This window comes from Ranitomeya imitator, chromosome 3 (assembly GCF_032444005.1).
Source record: "Ranitomeya imitator isolate aRanImi1 chromosome 3, aRanImi1.pri, whole genome shotgun sequence".
NCBI classification, from domain to species: domain Eukaryota; kingdom Metazoa; phylum Chordata; class Amphibia; order Anura; family Dendrobatidae; genus Ranitomeya; species Ranitomeya imitator.
In genome coordinates, this window is record NC_091284.1 from 423,446,108 (window position 1) to 423,467,208 (window position 21,101).

The 21,101-nt window shown below is 44.8% G+C and overlaps 1 protein-coding gene across 5 annotated transcripts in view; it reads right to left on the reverse strand.

Annotated features, from left to right (window-relative positions):
• The window catches only part of BCAS3 (BCAS3 microtubule associated cell migration factor), a 1,718,074-nt gene that overhangs the window by 785,126 nt on the left and 911,847 nt on the right, over positions 1-21,101 (reverse strand). For all 5 annotated transcript variants that reach the window (XM_069757219.1, XM_069757222.1, XM_069757218.1 and 2 more), the window contains one exon: positions 16,197-16,297. In XM_069757219.1, coding sequence (XP_069613320.1) covers positions 16,197-16,297 — 101 coding nt within the window. The remainder of the gene's footprint in view (positions 1-16,196; positions 16,298-21,101) is intronic.

Consider the following 21,101-nt stretch of genomic DNA (forward strand, 5'->3'; position numbering starts at 1 on the left):
CAAAGAGTTTTCCTTACATTGCTACATATAGTTAATGCATTAAAGTTTCAGTACTTTGAAACATGATTATTTTTACAAATATAACAATGATAAATATTTTGTTATGCCAATTCTCTGATACTTATTTAGAGGAAACTTAGCAACAATTCAAAACATGTCTAAACACTATTGTGAACTATAAACCATTACAGAAATTGCACTACAAAATTTGGTCATCATTCATAGACAACTCTTTTTGCTTGTCTCTTGTACTCCTGCATCAGATCATCTCTTCCAAATATCCAAACGTATCTGCAAGCATTGATGGATTCAATTTTCCTTGATATCTTTCCTCCATAGCCGCAATATCTTGGTGAAATTTCTCACCATGCTAGTCACTCACTGTTCCACAGTTTGGTGAAAAAAAGTCTAGATGTGAATATAAGAAATTAATCTTTAAGGAAATGTTACAGCCAAGATCCTTTCATGTTTAGAAATTTTCCATTAACGCTTCAGAATTATCTGCTCTTGAGTTTCCCAAAAATTAGTTACCACCAATGTGAATAATTACACATACAGCCTTTTCCTTATCTGCAACAAATGGAGAAACTCCTAATTTTGAAGAAGCTTACGAATCGGAGGTCCAGTAAAGACTCCCTGGCTGAAATGTCGGTGAGGCCAATCTCCTTTATTGTAGTGATATTTCATGCAAAGCAGCAATACTTTGTGTATGCACCCTGGAGATCAAGTAAGAGGGTAACCACCTTTAAGATACCACAGAGGGGCCACAAATTTTGATCATAGTTCAGGAACCTCAACAGCTGTTTCATGTTGTCATAGGTTTCTTTCATGTAGACTGAATAACCAACTGGAATTGAAGGTAGTGTACTGCAGCATTATGCAACAAGACAGCTTTTAGGCTTCCTTTGGACCCATCAATGAAGAGGAAAAAATATGATATATCCAGCAGGAAATTCAAGTAAAAATTCTTGTTTATTTCTTCATATTAAAATATAGATAATGGTAAACCACTCAAAAAGTATTACACAGCAACATGCATAAAAAGTTCATGGAGGGGCCATATGGATATACTTACCTTCCGACTGCCCCCGGAGTTCTCCCGGTTCTCAGCGGTGCATGCGGCGGCTTCCGTTCCCAGGTATGCATTGCGCGCCGCGAAGGACCTTTGTGATGTCACAAATTCTTTTTTTTTTTTACACGAATATGGATCCCAGGGCCTGAAGGAGAGTATCCTCTCCCCCAGACCCTGGGAACCATCCGGGACCGCTTCCTGCAACATATGCGGCGACTTCAGAGCTCCGCACATGCTGTACCCGGCGTATAAGATGACCCCCGACTTTTGAGAAGATTTTGAGGTGTTAAAAAGACGTCTTATAAGCCGGAAAATACGGTAATTACAACCTCCTCTGGATCTTGAAAATTAGAGCCAATCAGTAAATGTGAGCATCATATTCGTTTTCATCACCACAAAATTAGTTAAGTTTAACTGATTTAATTTCTGAACTAATTTTTGGATGTAGAACAGTGTATCAGGTGAGACAAAAAAGGAATATGCTAATACTAGATGTGCGTGCTGTGACTCGGCGGACAGAGAAGCTGACCACACATCACAGGCTCAAGGGTTTGAACCCATGAGCATGACAATTGTCAGATGGTGTATTGTTGAGGCATGCAGCATTGGTTCAGAATTCGAATCCCGAGGTCAGGAGTGGAGAGAACAGGATAAAAGCGAAGGCAAGCCGGGTCGATAACAGGTGAGACAAAACAGTATATGCCAATAAAGAAAGCTAGAAACAGAGCTACGCTGACAGTTAAAAGATGCCAATGTGAAGATAATCTCTTAGCAAGAAATCCTCACAAAGTACCACTGTTAAAAAAAGAAAAGAAAAAAAAAAGACATGTCCTGTAGTGGATACAATTTGCCAAATAACACATCAACTAGCCTAAAGAGAGGTGGAGAATTTTGTGGACTGATGAAAGTAAAATTGTTCTTTTTGGGTCCAAGGGCCACAGATGACCCACAATCTCTACATTCATGCCACGGTATACTCTGAAGACAGTGAAGCATGGTGTGCAAGAATCATGATATGGGCATGTCTCTCTTACTATGGTGCCGGACCTATTTACCGCATACCAGTGATCATGTACCAATCTGCATATATTAAAATACTTGAGGAGGTCATGTTGCCTTACGCTGAAGAGGGCATGCCTTTGAAATGGGTGTTTCAACAAGACAACAAACCTAAACACACCAGTAAAAAAGCAAAATCTTGCAGTAATCACATCCCAAACATAACCCCAACACAACCGTAACCTCAACACAACCGTATCCCCAACACAACCCAAACCCCAACACAACCTTAACCCTAACCTCAACACCACAACCGTAACCCAACCATAACCCCAACACAAACTTAACACTAGCCCCAACCCTAACCCTAGCCCAACCCTAACTCTAGCTCCAACCCTAACCCTAGCACTAACCCTAATCCTAGCCCTAACCCTATCACCAACCCTAACCCTAATGGCAAAATGGAAATAAATAAATTTTTTTATTTTTACCAAAGGGGGTGATAAAGGGGGGTTTGATTTACTATTTTTTCATTTTGATCACTGTGGTAGGGTCTATCACAGTGATCAAAATGAACCAATAGGAAAAGCATCAACATCCTCAACCAAGAATCTGCAAAAACCCTAGTCCATGCCCTCATCATCTCTCGCCTTGACTACTGCAACCTCCTGCTCTGTGGCCTCCCCTCTAACACTCTCGCACCCCTCCAATCTATTCTAAACTCTGCTGCTCGAATAATCCACCTGTCCCCCCGCTATTTCCCGGCCTCTCCCCTCTGTCAATCCCTTCACTGGCTCCCCATTGCCCAGAGACTCCAGTACAAAACCCTAACCATGACATACAAAGCCATCCACAACCTGTCTCCTCCATACATCTGTGACCTCGTCTCCCGGTACTTACCTACACGCAACCTCCGATCCTCACAAGATCTCCTTCTCTACTCCCCTCTTATCTCCTCTTCCCACAATCGTATACAAGATTTCTCTCGCGTATCACCCCTACTCTGGAACCCTCTACCACAGCACATCGGACTCTCGCCTACCATCGAAACCTTCAAAAAGAACCTGAAGACCCACCTCTTCCGACAAGCCTACAACCTGCAGAAACCACAGATCGACCAAACTGCTGCATGATCAGCTCTATCCTCACCTACTGTATTCTCACCCATCCCTTGTAGATTGTGAGCCTTCGCGGGCAGGGTCCTCACTCCTCCTGTACCAGTTATGACTTGTATTGTTTAAGACTATTGTACTTGTTTTTATTATGTATACCCTGTTAGGACTGGCGGAACGCACCAAGAAAGGTGATATAGATGCGTTCGCAGTCCGGGGTCCACCGTGCAGGTGAAAACCTGCTGCTAGTAAATACAGACTATATGGCGGTACACTAAAGTATATACACGTGGGTTCAACCTCACCCAGCGTGAAGGGAGCAATCCTGCTGCGTCACAGGATCGCGGCACCGCACCTAAAGCGCGAGCGAGTAGTCAGCGTACCTAACTCCAACTGGGATTGAAGTCCGATTAGACCCTCGCTGGCACTACACCACAACTGGGTGTGTAAAGAAACTAAGAATAAATATATTAATGCACAGGAGTGCGAGCAATGCCGCACTGACGGACGCCACCAACCACACTGGCTTGGGTATGGAAAGCGCAAGGCAAGCGCACGGCGCTGTACAGGCGGACACAGCAAGAGGACGCTGCAATGTGTGTTTCGTGCTGTTGGATAAGTCGGGCACTAGATTAGCAAACATACACCTTCCGCGAACAGACATTCAATAGGGAGGGTTATTTAAAGAGCGACTTTCACTCACAACACACACACATATTTACAAGACAATACTAGCGCATGGCCGTGCGGTCATGCGCAGTTTATATAGTTGCAGCACAGGAAGTGGCTACAGCACTTTTGCAATTCCAAGACCTGCCAAGAGGACCAATGGAATGTGCTGCAGAGCCTGAGCACATGACCCTCGATCTCCAACGGGAGATCTTACCCTGGGCATGCTCAGTACGTGCAGACAAGGACTTAGTCCCAGAGAAGTCCGCTCGCTGCTGACCAGCACTGACTTTAATGGCAGAGACTGGAGAAGCAGCAGCAACTCTTCGCACAGAGTCAGACTGAGCGAGACGCTGGGATCGACGTCCCTGCTGAGCAGACTCCACTGCGGCTGGAGGAGAATGGGAGACCGCAGCGGAGACGGATCGAGATTCCCCCTGTGCAGCAGAGGAAACTCGACTCCTAACATTACCCCCCTCCTAGGGCCCCCCCCTCCTTGGGCCTCGCTACGTTCGAAGGCAGCAATGAGCTGCGGAGCCCGAATGTGCTCAACAGGCTCCCAGGACCTGTCCTCGGGACCATAACCCTTCCAGTCTACCAAATAAAATTTTTTACCACGCACCACCTTGCACCCCAAAATAGCGTTCACCTCATAATCGTCCGTAGACGAACCCGATGTCCCAGCAGATGACTCGGAAAACCGGGACATATACACGGGTTTCAAGAGGGACACATGAAAGGTGTCGGTGATACCCAGGCGTGGCGGAAGGGCCAAACGATAGACCACAGGATTAACCTGCTCGAGGACCTTGAATGGGCCCAAGTAGCGAGGAGCAAATTTAGTGGACTCAACTCGCAGCCTGATGTTACGGGCGGAGAGCCACACCAAGTCGCCAGGAGCAAAGGTCGGAGCGGGGCGCCGATGAGCATCGGCGGAGGACCTCATTCTCTCCTTAGAGGCCCGAATGGCATCCTGAGTGCGGTCCCAAATATCCCGTGCCTCCACAGCCCAGTCTGCCACCCTGGAGTCGGCGGAAGACACGGGCATAGGCACAGGTACCCGTGGATGCTGACCATAGTTGAGGAGGAATGGGGTTTGTCCAGTGGAGTCGGCTACGGCGTTGTTCAGTGCAAACTCTGCCCATGATAGCAAGGATGCCCAGTCATCCTGCCTGGCTGAAACAAAATGTCGCAGGTATGTGACCAAGGTCTGGTTGGCCCTCTCTACCAACCCATTCGTCTCGGGATGATAAGCGGAAGAGAGATTCAACTCAATACTGAGAAGACGACAGAGCTCTCTCCAGAACCGAGACACAAACTGGGGACCCCGGTCACTGACAATTTTGTCTGGCATACCATGCAGGCGGAAGATATGTCTAATGAACAACGCTGCCAAGGCCCGTGCAGAAGGTAACCGCGGCAGCGGCACCAAATGCACCATTTTTGAGAAATGATCGGTGATGGCCCAAATGATGGTACAGCCGCGAGACTTGGGCAAACCCACAACAAAGTCCATCCCGACCATCTCCCAGGGCCTATCTGCCACCGGCAAGGGATAGAGCAAACCAGCTGGCCTTTGCCTCGGAGATTTATTTTTGGCGCAGGAGACACACGCCAGAACATAATTCCTGACATCCCGGACCATATGCGGCCACCAGTACGTCCTCGCCAGTAGCTCAGATGTCCTCTTTGTCCCAAAGTGTCCACCCACCCTGGACGAATGAGCCCAAGAGAACCTCCGGTCGCAAATTAATGGGCACAAAAGTCTTGCCCGGAGGCACAGACTCTAGCGAAACCGGCGCCACGGTTCTCAGGCTCTCGGAAGGGACAATAAGCCGAGGCTCCTCTTCCTCCTCCTCAGTTGACATAAGGGAGCGAGAGAGAGTGTCAGCACGGATATTCTTCTCCGAGGTGAGATAATGAAGAGAAAAGTGGAACCGGGAGAAGAACAGGGACCATCTGGCCTGGCGAGAATTTAGCCGCTGGGCTGTCTGCAAATAGACCAAATTTTTGTGGTCCGTGTAAACTTGGAAGGGAAACCGCGCACCTTCCAGAAGGTGTCTCTCCTCCGAAAAGGCCAACTTCATTGCTAGCAACTCCCTGTCCCCGATGGAGTAGTTCCTCTCCGCTGGCGTGAAGGTCTTGGAGAAGAAGAAGCATGGATGCTTCCGACCTTGAGCATCCTTTTGGTAGAGGACTGCTCCAGCACCAACGGACGAGGCATCCACCTCCAGTAGGAATGGCTTATCCACATCGGGACAATGTAAGATGGGAGCGCTAGAAAAGTGGGACTTAATAGAAGTGAAGGCCTTGGAGACCTCTTCCGACCACAATTTGGGATTCGCTCCCTTCTTGGTGAGGGCTACCAAGGGAGCTACCAGAGTTGAGAAGTGGGGGATGAACTGGCGGAAATAGTTTATGAACCCCATAAAGCGCTGCACCGCTTTAAGAGAATGGGGCTCTTGCCAGTCCATCACCGCCTGTAGTTTGGCAGGATCCATAGCCAATCCCTGGGCGGAGATGATATAGCCCAGGAAAGGTAAGGACTCCTGCTCAAACACACACTTCTCCAACTTTGCATAAAGAGAGTTTGCCCGTAGGAGGTCGAAGACTCTGCCAACATCTCTCCGGTGGGAGTCAATATCTGGAGAAAAGATGAGAATATCATCCAGATAGACTACAACCGAGGTGGAAAGCATATCCCGGAAGATGTCATTGACAAAGTCTTGGAAAACGGCAGGTGCATTACAGAGCCCGAAGGGCATCACCAGATACTCATAGTGCCCATCTCTGGTGTTAAATGCCGTTTTCCACTCGTCCCCCTCACGGATGCGAATCAGGTTATAAGCACCCCGCAGATCTAGTTTAGTAAACACTCTAGCTCCCCGAAGCCTATCGAAAAGCTCAGATATCAACGGCAAAGGGTACTTGTTCTTAACTGTGATAGCATTAAGACCCCTGTAGTCTATGCATGGACGTAGTTCTCCATTCTTCTTCTGCACGAAAAAGAACCCTGCCCCAGCAGGTGACACTGTCTTCCTGATGAACCCTCTTTCCAGATTCTCTTGTATGTACTGAGACATTGCCTCCGTTTCCGGGAGAGATAATGGATAGACTCGACCCCGGGGAGGCTCAACACCAGGCAAGAGATCAATAGGACAGTCATAGGGGCGATGGGGCGGAAGAGTCTCCGCTGCCTTTTTGGAGAATACGTCTGCATAAGACCAATATTGCTTGGGGAGAGAGGAGAGATCTGCGGGTACCTCTGTATTAGTAACCTGAACGCACTCTCGATGACACCTGTTCCCACAAGATTCACCCCATCCCAGAATTCTGCCTGAGGACCACTCGATGTGAGGAGAGTGGTACCGTAACCAAGGTATCCCCAAGAGAACCTCATCAATTCCCTCAGGAATGACGAGTAGAGATATAATCTCCTGATGAGATGGTGACATGGACAGAGTAAAAGGGATAGTTTGATGTGTAATCTGTGTGGGCAGTGTCGACCCATTCACCACTCGTACCGTTACTGGTTGAGATAGCATGACCAGAGGAATTGCGTGACGTTGGGCAAAGGCTGAAGACATAAAATTGCCCTCCGCCCCAGAATCCACGCAGAGTTCCACCGAGTGAGAGGATGAGCCCAATGTTATTGTCCCCTTAAAGGACAATTTGGAGGCAAACGTCGCCGTGTCTAGTGCACCTCCACCAACTACCACTAGACGCTGACGTTTCCTCGACCGCTGGAGACATCTGGAGGCAAGATGTCCAGACTGTTGGCAAAGATGACAAATCTGGAGTGCACGAGCGGTCCGGGACTTAGATCCTGCTCAAGACTCTACCACAGGCTCATGGGGCTCAGGAGCCTGGTCTGGAGATTCCAAAGGTTTGGCGAAGGTGGGAGCCAGCCGAAACCTCTGCCTACACTGGGCTCGCTCTAACCTCCGCTCGTGAAAACGGAGATCAATACGAGTGGATAGAGTAATTAATTCCTCCAGTGTGGCGGGAATCTCCCTAGTGGCCAGGGCGTCCTTAACGTGGTCAGCCAGCCCCCTCCAAAATATAGGAATGAGGGCTTTATCCGACCACTCCAGCTCAGATGCTAAGGTGCGGAAGTGGACGGCAAAATGACTGACCAAGGACGAGCCCTGAGTCAATGCCAACAATTGGAGCGCCGTATCATGGGTGACACGAGGTCCTAAAAAGACCTGTTTCAGAGTGCTCAGAAACAACGGAGCACTCTGCACCACATGATCGCTACGCTCCCATAGCGGCGTAGCCCACTGCAACGCTCTGTCCGACAGAAGATACACTATAAATCCCACCTTAGCCCGCTCTGTAGGGAAACGAGAGGCCAGAAGCTCGAGATGGATAGAGCACTGACTCACGAAACCCCTACAAGACTTACTGTCACCAGAGAATTTCTCTGGAAGCGGGAGGCGAGTTAGAGTCGGGACAGGAGCGGCAGTGGACAAGGTGGCTGCAGCAACACTAGCAGCCTGAACAGCGACAGCAGTGACATCCACAGCTGAAGTTGAACGCTCAAGAGCCGCCAACCTTCCCTCCAGCTGCTGGATGTACCGCTGTGAACGCTGATCGTCCATCATTTACTAGCCAGACCCTGGCGCTAGTAGTCTGTTAGGACTGGCGGAACGCACCAAGAAAGGTGATATAGATGCGTTCGCAGTCCGGGGTCCACCGTGCAGGTGGAAACCTGCTGCTAGTAAACACAGACTATATGGCGGTACACTAAAGTATATACACGTGGGTTCAACCTCACCCAGCGTGAAGGGAGCAATCCTGCTGCGTCACAGGATCGCGGCACCGCACCTAAAGCGCGAGCGAGTAGTCAGCGTACCTAACCCCAACTGGGATTGAAGTCCGATTAGACCCTCGCTGGCACTACACCACAACTGGGTGTGTAAGGAAACTAAGAATAAATATATTAATGCACAGGAGTGCGAGCAATGCCGCACTGACGGACGCCACCAACCACACTGGCTTGGGTATGGAAAGCGCAAGGCAAGCGCATGGCGCCGTACAGGCGGACACAGCAAGAGGACGCTGCAATGTGTGTTTCGTGCTGTTGGATAAGTCGGGCGCTAGATTAGCAAACATACACCTTCCGCGAACAGACATTCAATAGGGAGGGTTATTTAAAGAGCGACTTTCACTCACAACACACACACATATTTACAAGACAATACTAGCGCATCGCCGTGCGGTCATGCGCAGTTTATATAGTTGCAGCACAGGAAGTGGCTACAGCACTTTTGCAATTCCAAGACCTGCCAAGAGGACCAATGGAATGTGCTGCAGAGCCTGAGCACATGACCCTCGATCTCCAACGGGAGATCTTACCCTGGGCATGCTCAGTACGTGCAGACAAGGACTTAGTCCCAGAGAAGTCCGCTCGCTGCTGACCAGCACTGACTTTAATGGCAGAGACTGGAGAAGCAGCAGCAACTCTTCGCACAGAGTCAGACTGAGCGAGACGCTGGGATCGACGTCCCTGCTGAGCAGACTCCACTGCGGCTGGAGGAGAATGGGAGACCGCAGCGGAGACGGATCGAGATTCCCCCTGTGCAGCAGAGGAAACTCGACTCCTAACATACCCCTCCTCACATGTAAAGCGCCATGGAATAAATGGCGCTATAACAATAAATAATAATAATAATAATAATAATATTGTTGCTGGGTGCCGGCCAACAGATCTTGGCAGGCGCACAGCGCATGCACCCACTATTTCATTACCAGAAGATGACGTCGAGGGACGGAGACAGAGTCAGAGGGTCCAGGGACACCTGAGGTACCAGGGAAGGCTTGGGGGACCCAATTTCTCTTTCCTCTGATATGCTAGATATCAGAGGAGAGAGAAATGAATGAGAAATCAGACTTTTTTGTGAGCGGTGATACATAGTAACATAGTAACATAGTTAGTAAGGCCGAAAAAAGACATTTGTCCATCCAGTTCAGCCTATATTCCATCATAATAAATCCCCAGATCTACGTCCTTCTACAGAACCTAATTGTATGATACAATATTGTTCTGCTCCAGGAAGACATCCAGGCCTCTCTTGAACCCCTCGACTGAGTTCGCCATCACCACCTCCTCAGGCAAGCAATTCCAGATTCTCACTGCCCTAACAGTAAAGAATCCTCTTCTATGTTGGTGGAAAAACCTTCTCTCCTCCAGACGCAAAGAATGCCCCCTTGTGCCCGTCACCTTCCTTGGTATAAACAGATCCTCAGTGAGATATTTGTATTGTCCCCTTATATACTTATACATGGTTATTAGATCGCCCCTCAGTCGTCTTTTTTCTAGACTAAATAATCCTAATTTCGCTAATCTATCTGGGTATTGTAGTTCTCCCATCCCCTTTATTAATTTTGTTGCCCTCCTTTGTACTCTCTCTAGTTCCATTATATCCTTCCTGAGCACCGGTGCCCAAAACTGGACACAGTACTCCATGTGCGGTCTAACTAGGGATTTGTACAGAGGCAGTATAATGCTCTCATCATGTGTATCCAGACCTCTTTTAATGCACCCCATGATCCTGTTTGCCTTGGCAGCTGCTGCCTGGCACTGGCTGCTCCAGGTAAGTTTATCATTAACTAGGATCCCCAAGTCCTTCCCCCTGTCAGATTTACCCAGTGGTTTCCCATTCAGTGTGTAATGGTGACATTGATTCCTTCTTCCCATGTGTATAACCTTACATTTATCATTGTTAAACCTCATCTGCCACCTTTCAGCCCAAGTTTCCAACTTATCCAGATCCATCTGTAGCAGAATACTATCTTCTCTTGTATTAACTGCTTTACATAGTTTTGTATCATCTGCAAATATCGATATTTTACTGTGTAAACCTTCTACCAGATCATTAATGAATATGTTGAAGAGAACAGGTCCCAATACTGACCCCTGCGGTACCCCACTGGTCACAGCGACCCAGTTAGAGACTATACCATTTATAACCACCCTCTGCTTTCTATCACTAAGCCAGTTACTAACCCATTTACACACAATTTCCCCCAGACCAAGCATTCTCATTTTGTGTACCAACCTCTTGTACAGCACGGTATCAAACGCTTTGGAAAAATCGAGATATACCACGTCCAATGACTCACCGTGGTCCAGCCTATAGCTTACCTCTTCATAAAAACTGATTAGATTGGTTTGACAGGAGCGATTTCTCATAAACCCATGCTGATATGGAGTTAAACAGTTATTCTCATTGAGATAATCCAGAATAACATCCCTCAGAAACCCTTCAAATATTTTACCAACAATAGAGGTTAGACTTACTGGCCTATAATTTCCAGGTTCACTTTTAGAGCCCTTTTTGAATATTGGCACCACATTTGCTATGCGCCAATCCTGCGGAACAGACCCTGTCGCTATAGAGTCCCTAAAAATAAGAAATAATGGTTTATCTATTACATTACTTAGTTCTCTTAGTACTCGTGGGCGTATGCCATCCGGACCCGGAGATTTATCTATTTTAATCTTATTTAGCCGGTTTCGCACCTCTTCTTGGTTTAGATTGGTGACCCTTAATATAGGGTTTTCATTGTTTCTTGGGATTTCACCTAGCATTTCATTTTCCACCGTGAATACCGTGGAGAAGAAGGTGTTTAATATGTTAATCCAATCAATGAAGAGAAAAAAAAAGTATTGCTGCACAGCCTGAATGTAACGTACTGGTAAGAACACAGTCACTTTCATATTTATACTGGATTGTTTAATATGTTAGCTTTTTCCTCGTCATCTACAACCATTCTTTCCTCACTATTTTTTAAGGGGCCTACATTTTCAGTTTTTATTCTTTTACTATTGATATAGTTGAAGAACAGTTTGGGATTAGTTTTACTCTCCTTATTAATGTGCTTCTCTGTTTCCTTTTTGGCAGCTTTAATTAGTTTTTTAGATAAAGTATTTTTCTCCCTATAGTTTTTTAGAGCTTCAATGGTGCCATCCTGCTTTAGTAGTGCAAATGCTTTCTTTTTACTGTTAATTGCCTGTCTTACTTTTTTGTTTAGCCACATTGGGTTTTTCCTATTTCTAGTCCTTTTATTTCCACAAGGTATAAACCACTTACAGTGCCTATTTATGATGTTCTTAAACATTTTTCATTTATTATCTGTATTCTTATTTCTGAGGATATTGTCCCAGTCTACCAGATTAAGGGCATCTCTAAGCTGGTCAAACTTTGCCTTCCTAAAGTTCAGTGTTTTTGTGACTCCCTGACAAGTCCCCCTAGTGAAAGACAGGTGAAACTGTACAATATTGTGGTCGCTATTTCCTAGATGCCCGACCACCTGCAGATTTGTTATTCTGTCAGGTCTATTAGATAGTATTAGGTCTAAAAGTGCTGCTCCTCTGGTTGGATTCTGCACCAATTGTGAAAGATAATTTTTCTTGGTTATTAGCAGAAACCTGTTGCCTTTATGGGTTTCACAGGTTTCTGTTTCCCAGTTAATATCCGGGTAGTTAAAGTCCCCCATAACCAGGACCTCATTATGGGTTGCAGCTTCATCTATCTGCTTTAGAAGTAGACTTTCCATGGTTTCTGTTATATTTGGGGGTTTGTAACAGACCCCAATGAGAATTTTGTTACCATTTTTCCCCCCATGAATTTCGACCCATATGGACTCGACATCCTCATTTCCTTCGCTAATATCCTCCCTTAAAGTGGACTTTAGACAAGACTTTACATAGAGACAAACCCCTCCTCCTCTCTGATTTTTACGATCCTTTCTAAACAGACTGTAACCCTGTAAGTTAACTGCCCAGTCATAGCTTTCATCTAACCATGTCTCGGTTATTCCCACTATGTCAAAGTTACCTGTAGGTGTTTCTGCGAGATGCTTCCCACGAGACTGGGGAAGGTAAAAACCAACTAGAATCATGTTCTCCGGGTTCTCAGCTACCCCAAGTAGCCGAGACCCCGGAGATCTTCCGATGCTGGGGACGCTATAACCTTTCTCAGTGCCATGAAGAAGCGGTGCTGAGGAATAAGTACCCTTAACTGCCGCTGTTAAAAGGCGTATCGGCAGCTGTTAAGGGGGTTCAAGTAAGGATTCAATTAATTAGAGCAATACAGTGATCCCAAACAAGATGTCTATACTGTCTCTACTGTGAGAGATCAGTTACTGCATGTGTTGGGGGACACTCGCTTAGCAATGGGATAAACGTAGACAGGCACGGTTTTTCACATCAAAACAGTCTATTTGTTTTATTTACATGTCATAAACCACTTAAGGTCATGTTATATATCACAGGCTTAACACATACTCCACAGCACTTCATAGTGAACGGCTTTAACTCACAGACACTAAATATGCTGGACCTTACTTCGTCCAGTTGCCATGGGTGACCGCATGCCGCACAGTTCATTAGTTCATGGAACACAATAACACAATAAGCACCAACAGTCTGTGGAGGTACCTTATGGGAGCTCCTGCTCCACCTTCGGACTCCTTGTCAGTTCTTTCTCTCCCAGGGACGCTGCTGAAATGGGATCACCGTCCCGGACAATGCCTTGCTCACCAAGCCACCTGACAGTCCAGATCCTCAGACAGGCTGTAGCTCCCCCAATGCAGTGCCGTTGCAGACTCTGCATACATGGCCACTCCATGCGCTATTCAGGAAGTCCTACTCCCAGGATCTTCCAATGCAGGATGTGCTATTCAGGAAGCCCTACTCCCAGGAACTTCCAACACAGGCCTTCTGATCCAAGGCCTCACATTTGCTCTTCAGGAATCCGATCCTACTCCCAGGATCTCCCAACCCATAGACCTTCCAGGGTTTTGCACACAGACCATTCAGGTCCATACACTCTCTACTACAGAGACCATGTGACTACACAAGCACTCTGACTAACCATGCAAGCCTCCCTTTTAACTATACAAATACTTGTGGGACTACAGGTCCCAGAACAACAATACTACAGGCTTAAAGCACAGACTCCCTCTGCGACACATACTGGCCATTTACAATCCTGACGGTCACTGTTTCACCATCATAATCACAGATATGCCTCCATGCGCATCCCGAGGAGCACCTACAGCTCCTCTTAGCTATAACAGAGGTCACTGCATCACACTACAGTATATGCACTCTTTCTCATGATAGTATAATCTATGGTATGTATAGCACTGAATTTTGTTTTGTCCACACTTGCTTTTTGGCTTTCCACTTAGATTTATCCATTCCTAAATATGTAAAGTGGTAAATGACTTTGTCCAAAATTAATTATTATCTCAGAAAGATGTGAAAAATGGGTGCAACTATGTAATCTGACATGACAATACCTTCTCATGACGTTGAGCAAGTTAGCTCTTAAATATTGATAATTATCAAGAATTTATAACCAGTTTCTTGTAAAAGCCATGCAAGACGACTAAAGATAAAGGAGAAAAACCTACATCAACAAAGACTGTGTTAACCTGGTTGTCTTTTGTCCGTTAAAGTCAAAGCATAGGAATGCAGCATGGAGCTAGAGAAGGACACTGTGGCATTCAGACAGCCACATTTTCCAACACTTGATACAATATAAAGCTAACATATCTATAAGGCTTTATTCACCGGAACTGATTTTATAATTGCTGCTTTTGTGAAAAGTAAATGACACTACTTTCTTTTTATTATAATTGCTGTTACTTAAGATCAAATCTACGTATGTACAAGCAAACAGAAAAAAGTGCCCAAGTTTAAGCACATGAGCTTTAATATACTGCTTTAGAAGAGGCTGAAATAATACTAATCTGATCCATCAAATTTGACATTTGGCTTTTTAGCCATTTCCAAGACTTAAGAAGAAATGCTGGCAGATTAAGAAGTTGACAGCAGCTGAAAATATAGACATTTATCAGCGCTAGTGTGTCTGGAGATGCTAGTGATATATTTGGCATGAAAAATTCCAGCAGCGCAAACCAGTGGGAAAGGTTGAGTTTTGAAGCTACTAGAGGTTTCAGCTTCCATGGGGCACTTAGCAGACATACTGGTAAAGCCAGAACATATTAAATAAGTGCAAACTCAACAGTTCAATTTTTCTTTGCCATATTTGGAATTTTTCTTAATATATGAAAGTTAGAGATACCTAAGATCAGTCCAGAATTTTTGATGCTGGATACAACCTCTGTGGCTTTAGTGAAGAAGTAAGAATATTTTGAAACTCGTAGATAATACACCGCATTGAACCTTCTGTGAGGCAGTGATAGGTGTTATATGCGAGGGTCGCTATGTGTCCCCCAGGATGTGCATAGAAGCATATTAAGACCACTGGAGTGCATTGCAGTCACAGATATAGATGTGGTTGCAATGCAGAATAAAAGTAAGTTTGGTCTTGGACAAGCTATTTGTCCAAGGCAGATTTAAGAAAATCCGGCATCGGCTTTTATTTTTGGAGCGAAGTACAGGATGGCAGTGGGGATGTTTACTTCCTCCATGCCAGGTCTTACAAGTGGCCCATGGCCACAGATTCCATTCCAAAACCCTGCAGCAAAGGGTTGGGTGTGTCAGTCTTGGTTTGCAAACTGCAGAGCAAGTGGCTCTGCAAGGCTCAGCCTGTGTGAAGTAACACAGAGACAAGCAAAGCCAAAAGGCCTGGCACTCCTCAGCGTGACACGGTGGTGCAGTCGCCTACGGCAACCGGTCTCGTATACGGACTGTCTTGATTCCCGGCTGCAATCCGAAGCACACCATTTGTTTTGTTTGTGAGTAAGTTGGACACTAAAGACTCTTTGTTTTGAACTTTCTTGTAGTCACTGCCTGTCTGCGACACTGCACCAACAACTCTGCTCTACTACACCTCTCATGAAGAGTACTTTATTTGTTACAATACCAGTAGCACAGGTTACCCACATCTTCTGATATATTCTAAAACTACATTGGGTTTGCCAATCTGTGGAGCTGCAGCAGCTGGGACCCTTATTTGAAACCTTTTATAGTGTTGTGTCTCACACAACAGCATCAGGTGAGCGAGACCGCCTTTTGCATAACGCTGTAATTTGGAAAAACCCCTCTTGTATTTTTATCGCTCGCCAGACATTTTCTCACAGAGAAGGTCTGCTGTACACATTCAGTTGACTAGAGAAAAAACATGCATCTTTATTACCGGGGAACATAACTGTTGAAAGGAGAGTCACAGAAAAAAAAGAAAAAATGCTCAGTGGAGCAACGACAATTGGAGGAGGCACTCAGTTTAAATTAAAAATCCAATGAAAGTTCTTTAACAAGATGGACATCTATATTTTTCATATCTTGCTTTGCTACTATGAATTATTTGATCAGTTTCTGTGGACACAAATAGAAATAAGAAAAAAGCATGTAACAAACTTACAGCCAGATAGCAGGTATTGATAGTATTGTACCACATCTGATGCCAATAACAAAGGATGGTTTGCATTAAATGGTTGCTGTAGCTCATTCCACTGAGGAGTCCTAAGGAAATAAAATATGCAAAATAAAAACCATTTTTTGCAGAACTTTAATAATACTTCATTTCCATAGTACAATGTTGTTTCTATCAATCTTGCAAGAAGTGGTAGATGAGTGTGGGGCGGGGGTGTTTAACCACTTCAAGTCGCGGCCCTTTTTCATTTTTGCGTTTTCGTTTTTCACTTCCCTCCTTCCCTGAGCCATAACTTTTTTATTTTTCTGTCAATATGGTCATGTGGGGGCTTATTTTTTGCAGGACAAGTTGTACTTTTGAACGACACCATTGGTTTTACCATGTCGTGTACTAGAAAACGGGAAAAAAATTCCAAGTGCGGTGAAATTGCAAAAAAAGTGCAATCCCACACTTGTTTTTTGTTTGGCTTTTTTGCTAGGTTCACTAAATGCTAAAACTAACCTGCCATTATGATTCTCCAGGTCATTACGAGTTCATAGACACCTAACATGACTAGGTTATTTTTTATCTAAGTGGTGAAAAAAAATTCCAAACTTTTCTAAAAAAAAAAAAAAAAAAAAGTGCCATTTTCCGATACCCGTAGCGTCTCCATTTTTCGTGATCTGGGGTCTGGTGAGGGCTTATTTTTTGCGTGCCGAGCTGATGTTTTTAATGATACCATTTTTGCGCAGATACGTTCTTTTGATCGCCCGTTATTGCATTTTAATGCAATGTCGCGGCGACCAAAAAAACGTAATTCTGGCGTTTCTGATTTTTTTCTCGCTACGCTGTTTAGCGATCAGGTTAATGCTTTTTTTAATTGATAGATCGGGCGATTCTGAACACGGCGATACCAAATATGTGTATGTTTGATTTTTTTTTATTGTTTTATTTAGGATGGGGCGAAAGGGGGGTGATTTAAACTTTTATATTTTTTATATTTTTTTCATATTTTTAAAAACATTTTTTTTTACTTGTGCCATGCTTCAATAGCCTCCATGGGAGGCTAGAAGCTGGCATAGCCTGATCGGCTCTGCTACATAGCAGCGATCATCAGATCGCTGCTATGTAGCTGAAATGCAGGTGTGCTGTGAGCGCCGACCACAGGGTGGCGCTCACAGCAGGCCTGCATCAGTAACCATAGAGGTCTCAAGGACCTCTATGGTTACCTTCCTGATGCATCGCCGACCCCCGATCATGTGACGGGGGTCGGCGATGACGTCATTTCCGGCCGCCCGGCCGGATGCGGTAGTTAAGTGCCGCTGTCTGTGTTTGACAGCGGCATTTAACAGGTTAATAGCGGCGGGTGAATAGCGATTTTACCCGCCGCTATTGCGCGCACATGTCAGCTGTACAAAACAGCTGACATGTCGCGACTTTGATGTGGGCTCACCGCCGGAGCCCACATCAAAGGGGGTGACACGGCATGCGCCGTACTAGTACGGCACATTTCGTGAAGGGGTTAATAAGTAGCTATACATCTCTACTCATGTCACTCTGACAACAGCTTTGGCAAGATGTTTTTGATGTGTTTTCTATTTCACTTTGGTATTGTAGATATCCAATACATGTAATCTAGTTAGGATTTTATGTTCCATTACCTTTTCTTAAATGACAATGTTTATTTTAATTTTCCATATCAACAGACAAATAGATATAGATAAATAATGATAGATTTAAAAAAAAAAAATTAACATAAAAACCCAACAAAAGGCCCATGATTACTGATGGAGTTGCAGGGATCCACAGCTCAGGTGGGAGAATCTGTCCACAGGACAACTATTAGTTGTATGCTCCACAAATGTGGCCTTTATGGAAGAGTGGAAAGACCAAAGCCATTTTTGAACGCAAACGACAAGTCCATTTGCAGTTTGCAAAAATCCATGTAAGTAAAACACAGCAGGCATGTAGAAAAAGTTGCTCTGGTCAGATGAGATGAAAGTAGAACTTTTGGAACTACAGTGGGAAAAAATAAGTATTTGATACACTGCCAATTTTGCCATTTACCCCACCTACAAAAAATGGAGAGGTCTGTAATTTGAGAGAGAGGATCTTAAAAAAAAAAACCAGAAATTCGCCATTGTAAGATTTTTACATAACTAATTTGCATTTTATTGCATTAAATAAGTATTTGATACTATAGAAAATCAGAACTTAATATTTGGTACAGAAACCTTTTTTTGCAATTACAGAGATCAGACATTTCTTGTAGTTCGTGACCAAGTTTGCACACACTGCAGCATTCCTCCATACAGATCTTCTCCAGATCTTTCAGGTTTCAGGGCTGTCTCTAGGCAACATTGAGTTTTAGCTCCCTCCAAAGATTTTTTTTATTGGATTCAGGTCTGGAGACTGGCTAGGCCATTCCAGGACTTTGAAATGCTTCTTACAGAGCCACTCTTTAGTTGGCCCTGGCTGTATGTTTCAGGTCATTGTCATGCTGGAAGACCTACCGTATATCTTCAATGCTCTTACTGAGTGTAGGGGGTTGTTGGCAAAAATCTTGCGATAAATGACCCCATCCTCCCTTCAATATGGTACCATCGTCCTGTCCCCCTTGCAGAAAAACACCCCCAAAGTATGATATTTCTCCCGCCATGCTTCATTGTTGGGACAATGTTTTTGGGGTTGTACTCATCTGATCACATGACATGCTCCCATTTCTCCTCTGGGTCATTGGTGACCTTCAAACGGACCTGGAAATTTGCTGGCATGAGCAGGGGGATCTTGTGTGCCCTGCAGGATTTTTTGCCTATTGTCCTGTAGCCCATCCCATCTTTGTGCAGGTCTACAATTTTGTCCCTGGTGTCTTTAGACAACTCTTTGGTCTTGGCCATGGGGGAGAGGGATTCGGCACCCGCGGGGCTGATTTTTGAGATTCGGCACCTTGGAGTGTGATTGATTGAGCGTGTGGACAAGTGTCTTTTATATTTTATACAGGTGACAAGTTTAAACAGGTGAAATTAATACAGGTAATGAGTGCAGAATAGGAGGGTTTGTTAAAGAAAAACTAACAGGTCTGTGAGAGCCAGAATTCTTGCTGGTTGGTAGGTGATCAAATACTTACAGTTAGGGCCAGAAATATTTGGACAGTGACACAATTTTCGCGAGTTGGGCTCTGCATGCCACCACATTGGATTTGAAATGAAACCTCTACAACAGAATTCAAGTGCAGATTGTAGCGTTTAATTTGAAGGGTTGAACAAAAATATCTGATAGAAAATGTAGGAATTGTACACATTTCTTTACAAACACTCCACATTTTAGGAGGTCAAAAGTAATTGGACAAATAAACATAACCCAAACAAAATATTTTTATTTTCAATATTTTGTTGCAAATCCTTTGGAGGCAATCACTGCCTTAAGTCTGGAACCCATGGACATCACCAAACGCTGGGTTTCCTCCTTCTTAATGCTTTGCCAGGCCTTTACAGCCGCAGCCTTCAGGTCTTGCTTGTTTATGGGTCTTTCCATCTTAAGTCTGGATTTGAGCAAGTGAAATGCATGCTCAATTGGGTTTAGATCTGGAGATTGACTTGGCCATTGCAGAATGTTCCACTTTTTGGCACTCATGAACTCCTGGGTAGCTTTGGCTGTATGCTTGGGGTCATTGTCCATCTGTACTATGAAGCGCCATCCAATCAACTTTGCAGCATTTGGCTGAATCTGGGCTGAAAGTATATCCCGGTACACTTCAGAATTCATCCGGCTACTCTTGTCTGCTCTTATGTCATCAATAAACACAAGTGACCCAGTGCCATTGAAAGCCATGCATGCCCATGCCATCACGTTGCCTCCACCATGTTTTACAGAGGATGTGGTGTGCCTTGGATCATGTGCCGTTCCCTTTCTTCTCCAAACTTTTTTCTTCCCATCATTCTGGTACAGGTTGATCTTTGTCTCATCTGTCCATAGAATACTTTTCCAGAACTGAGCTGGCTTCTTGAGGTGTTTTTCTGCAAATTTAACTCTGGCCTGTCTATTTTTGGTATTGATGAATGGTTTGCATCTAGATGTGAACCCTTTGTATTTACTGTCATGGAGTCTTCTCTTTACTGTTGACTTAGAGACAGATACACCTCCTTCACTGAGAGTGTTCTGGACTTCAGTTGATGTTGTGAACGGGTTCTTCTTCACCAAATTAAGTATGCGGCGATCATCCACCACTGTTGTCATCCGTGGACGCCCAGGCCTTTTTGAGTTCCCAAGCTCACCAGTCAATTCCTTTTTTCTCAGAATGTACCCAACTGTTGATTTTGCTACTCCAAGCATGTCTGCTATCTCTCTGATGGATTTTTTCAGCCTCAGGATGTTCTGCTTCACCTCAATTGAGAGTTCCTTTGACCGCATGTTGTCTGCTCACAGCAACAGCTTCCAAATGCAAAACCACACACCTGGAATCCACCCCTGACCTTTTAACTACTTCATTGATTACAGGTTAACGAGGGAGACGCCTTCAGAGTTAATTGCAGCCCTTAGAGTCCATTGTCCAATTACTTTTGGTCCCTTGAAAAAGAGGACGCTATGCATTACAGAGCTATGATTCCTAAACCCTTTCTCCGATTTGGATGTGGAAACTATCATATTGCAGCTGGGAGTGTGCACTTTCAGCCCATATTATATATATAATTGTATTTCTGAACATGTTTTTGTAAACAGCTAAAATAACAAAACTTGTGTCACTGTCCAAATATTTCTGGCCCTAACTGTATTTCATGCAATAAAATGCAATTTAATTATTTAAAAAGCATACCATGTGATCTTCAGGTTTTTTTTTATTTTATTTTAGATACTGTCTCTCACAGTTGTGGTATACCTATGATAAAAATTACAGCCCTCTCCATTCTTTGTAGG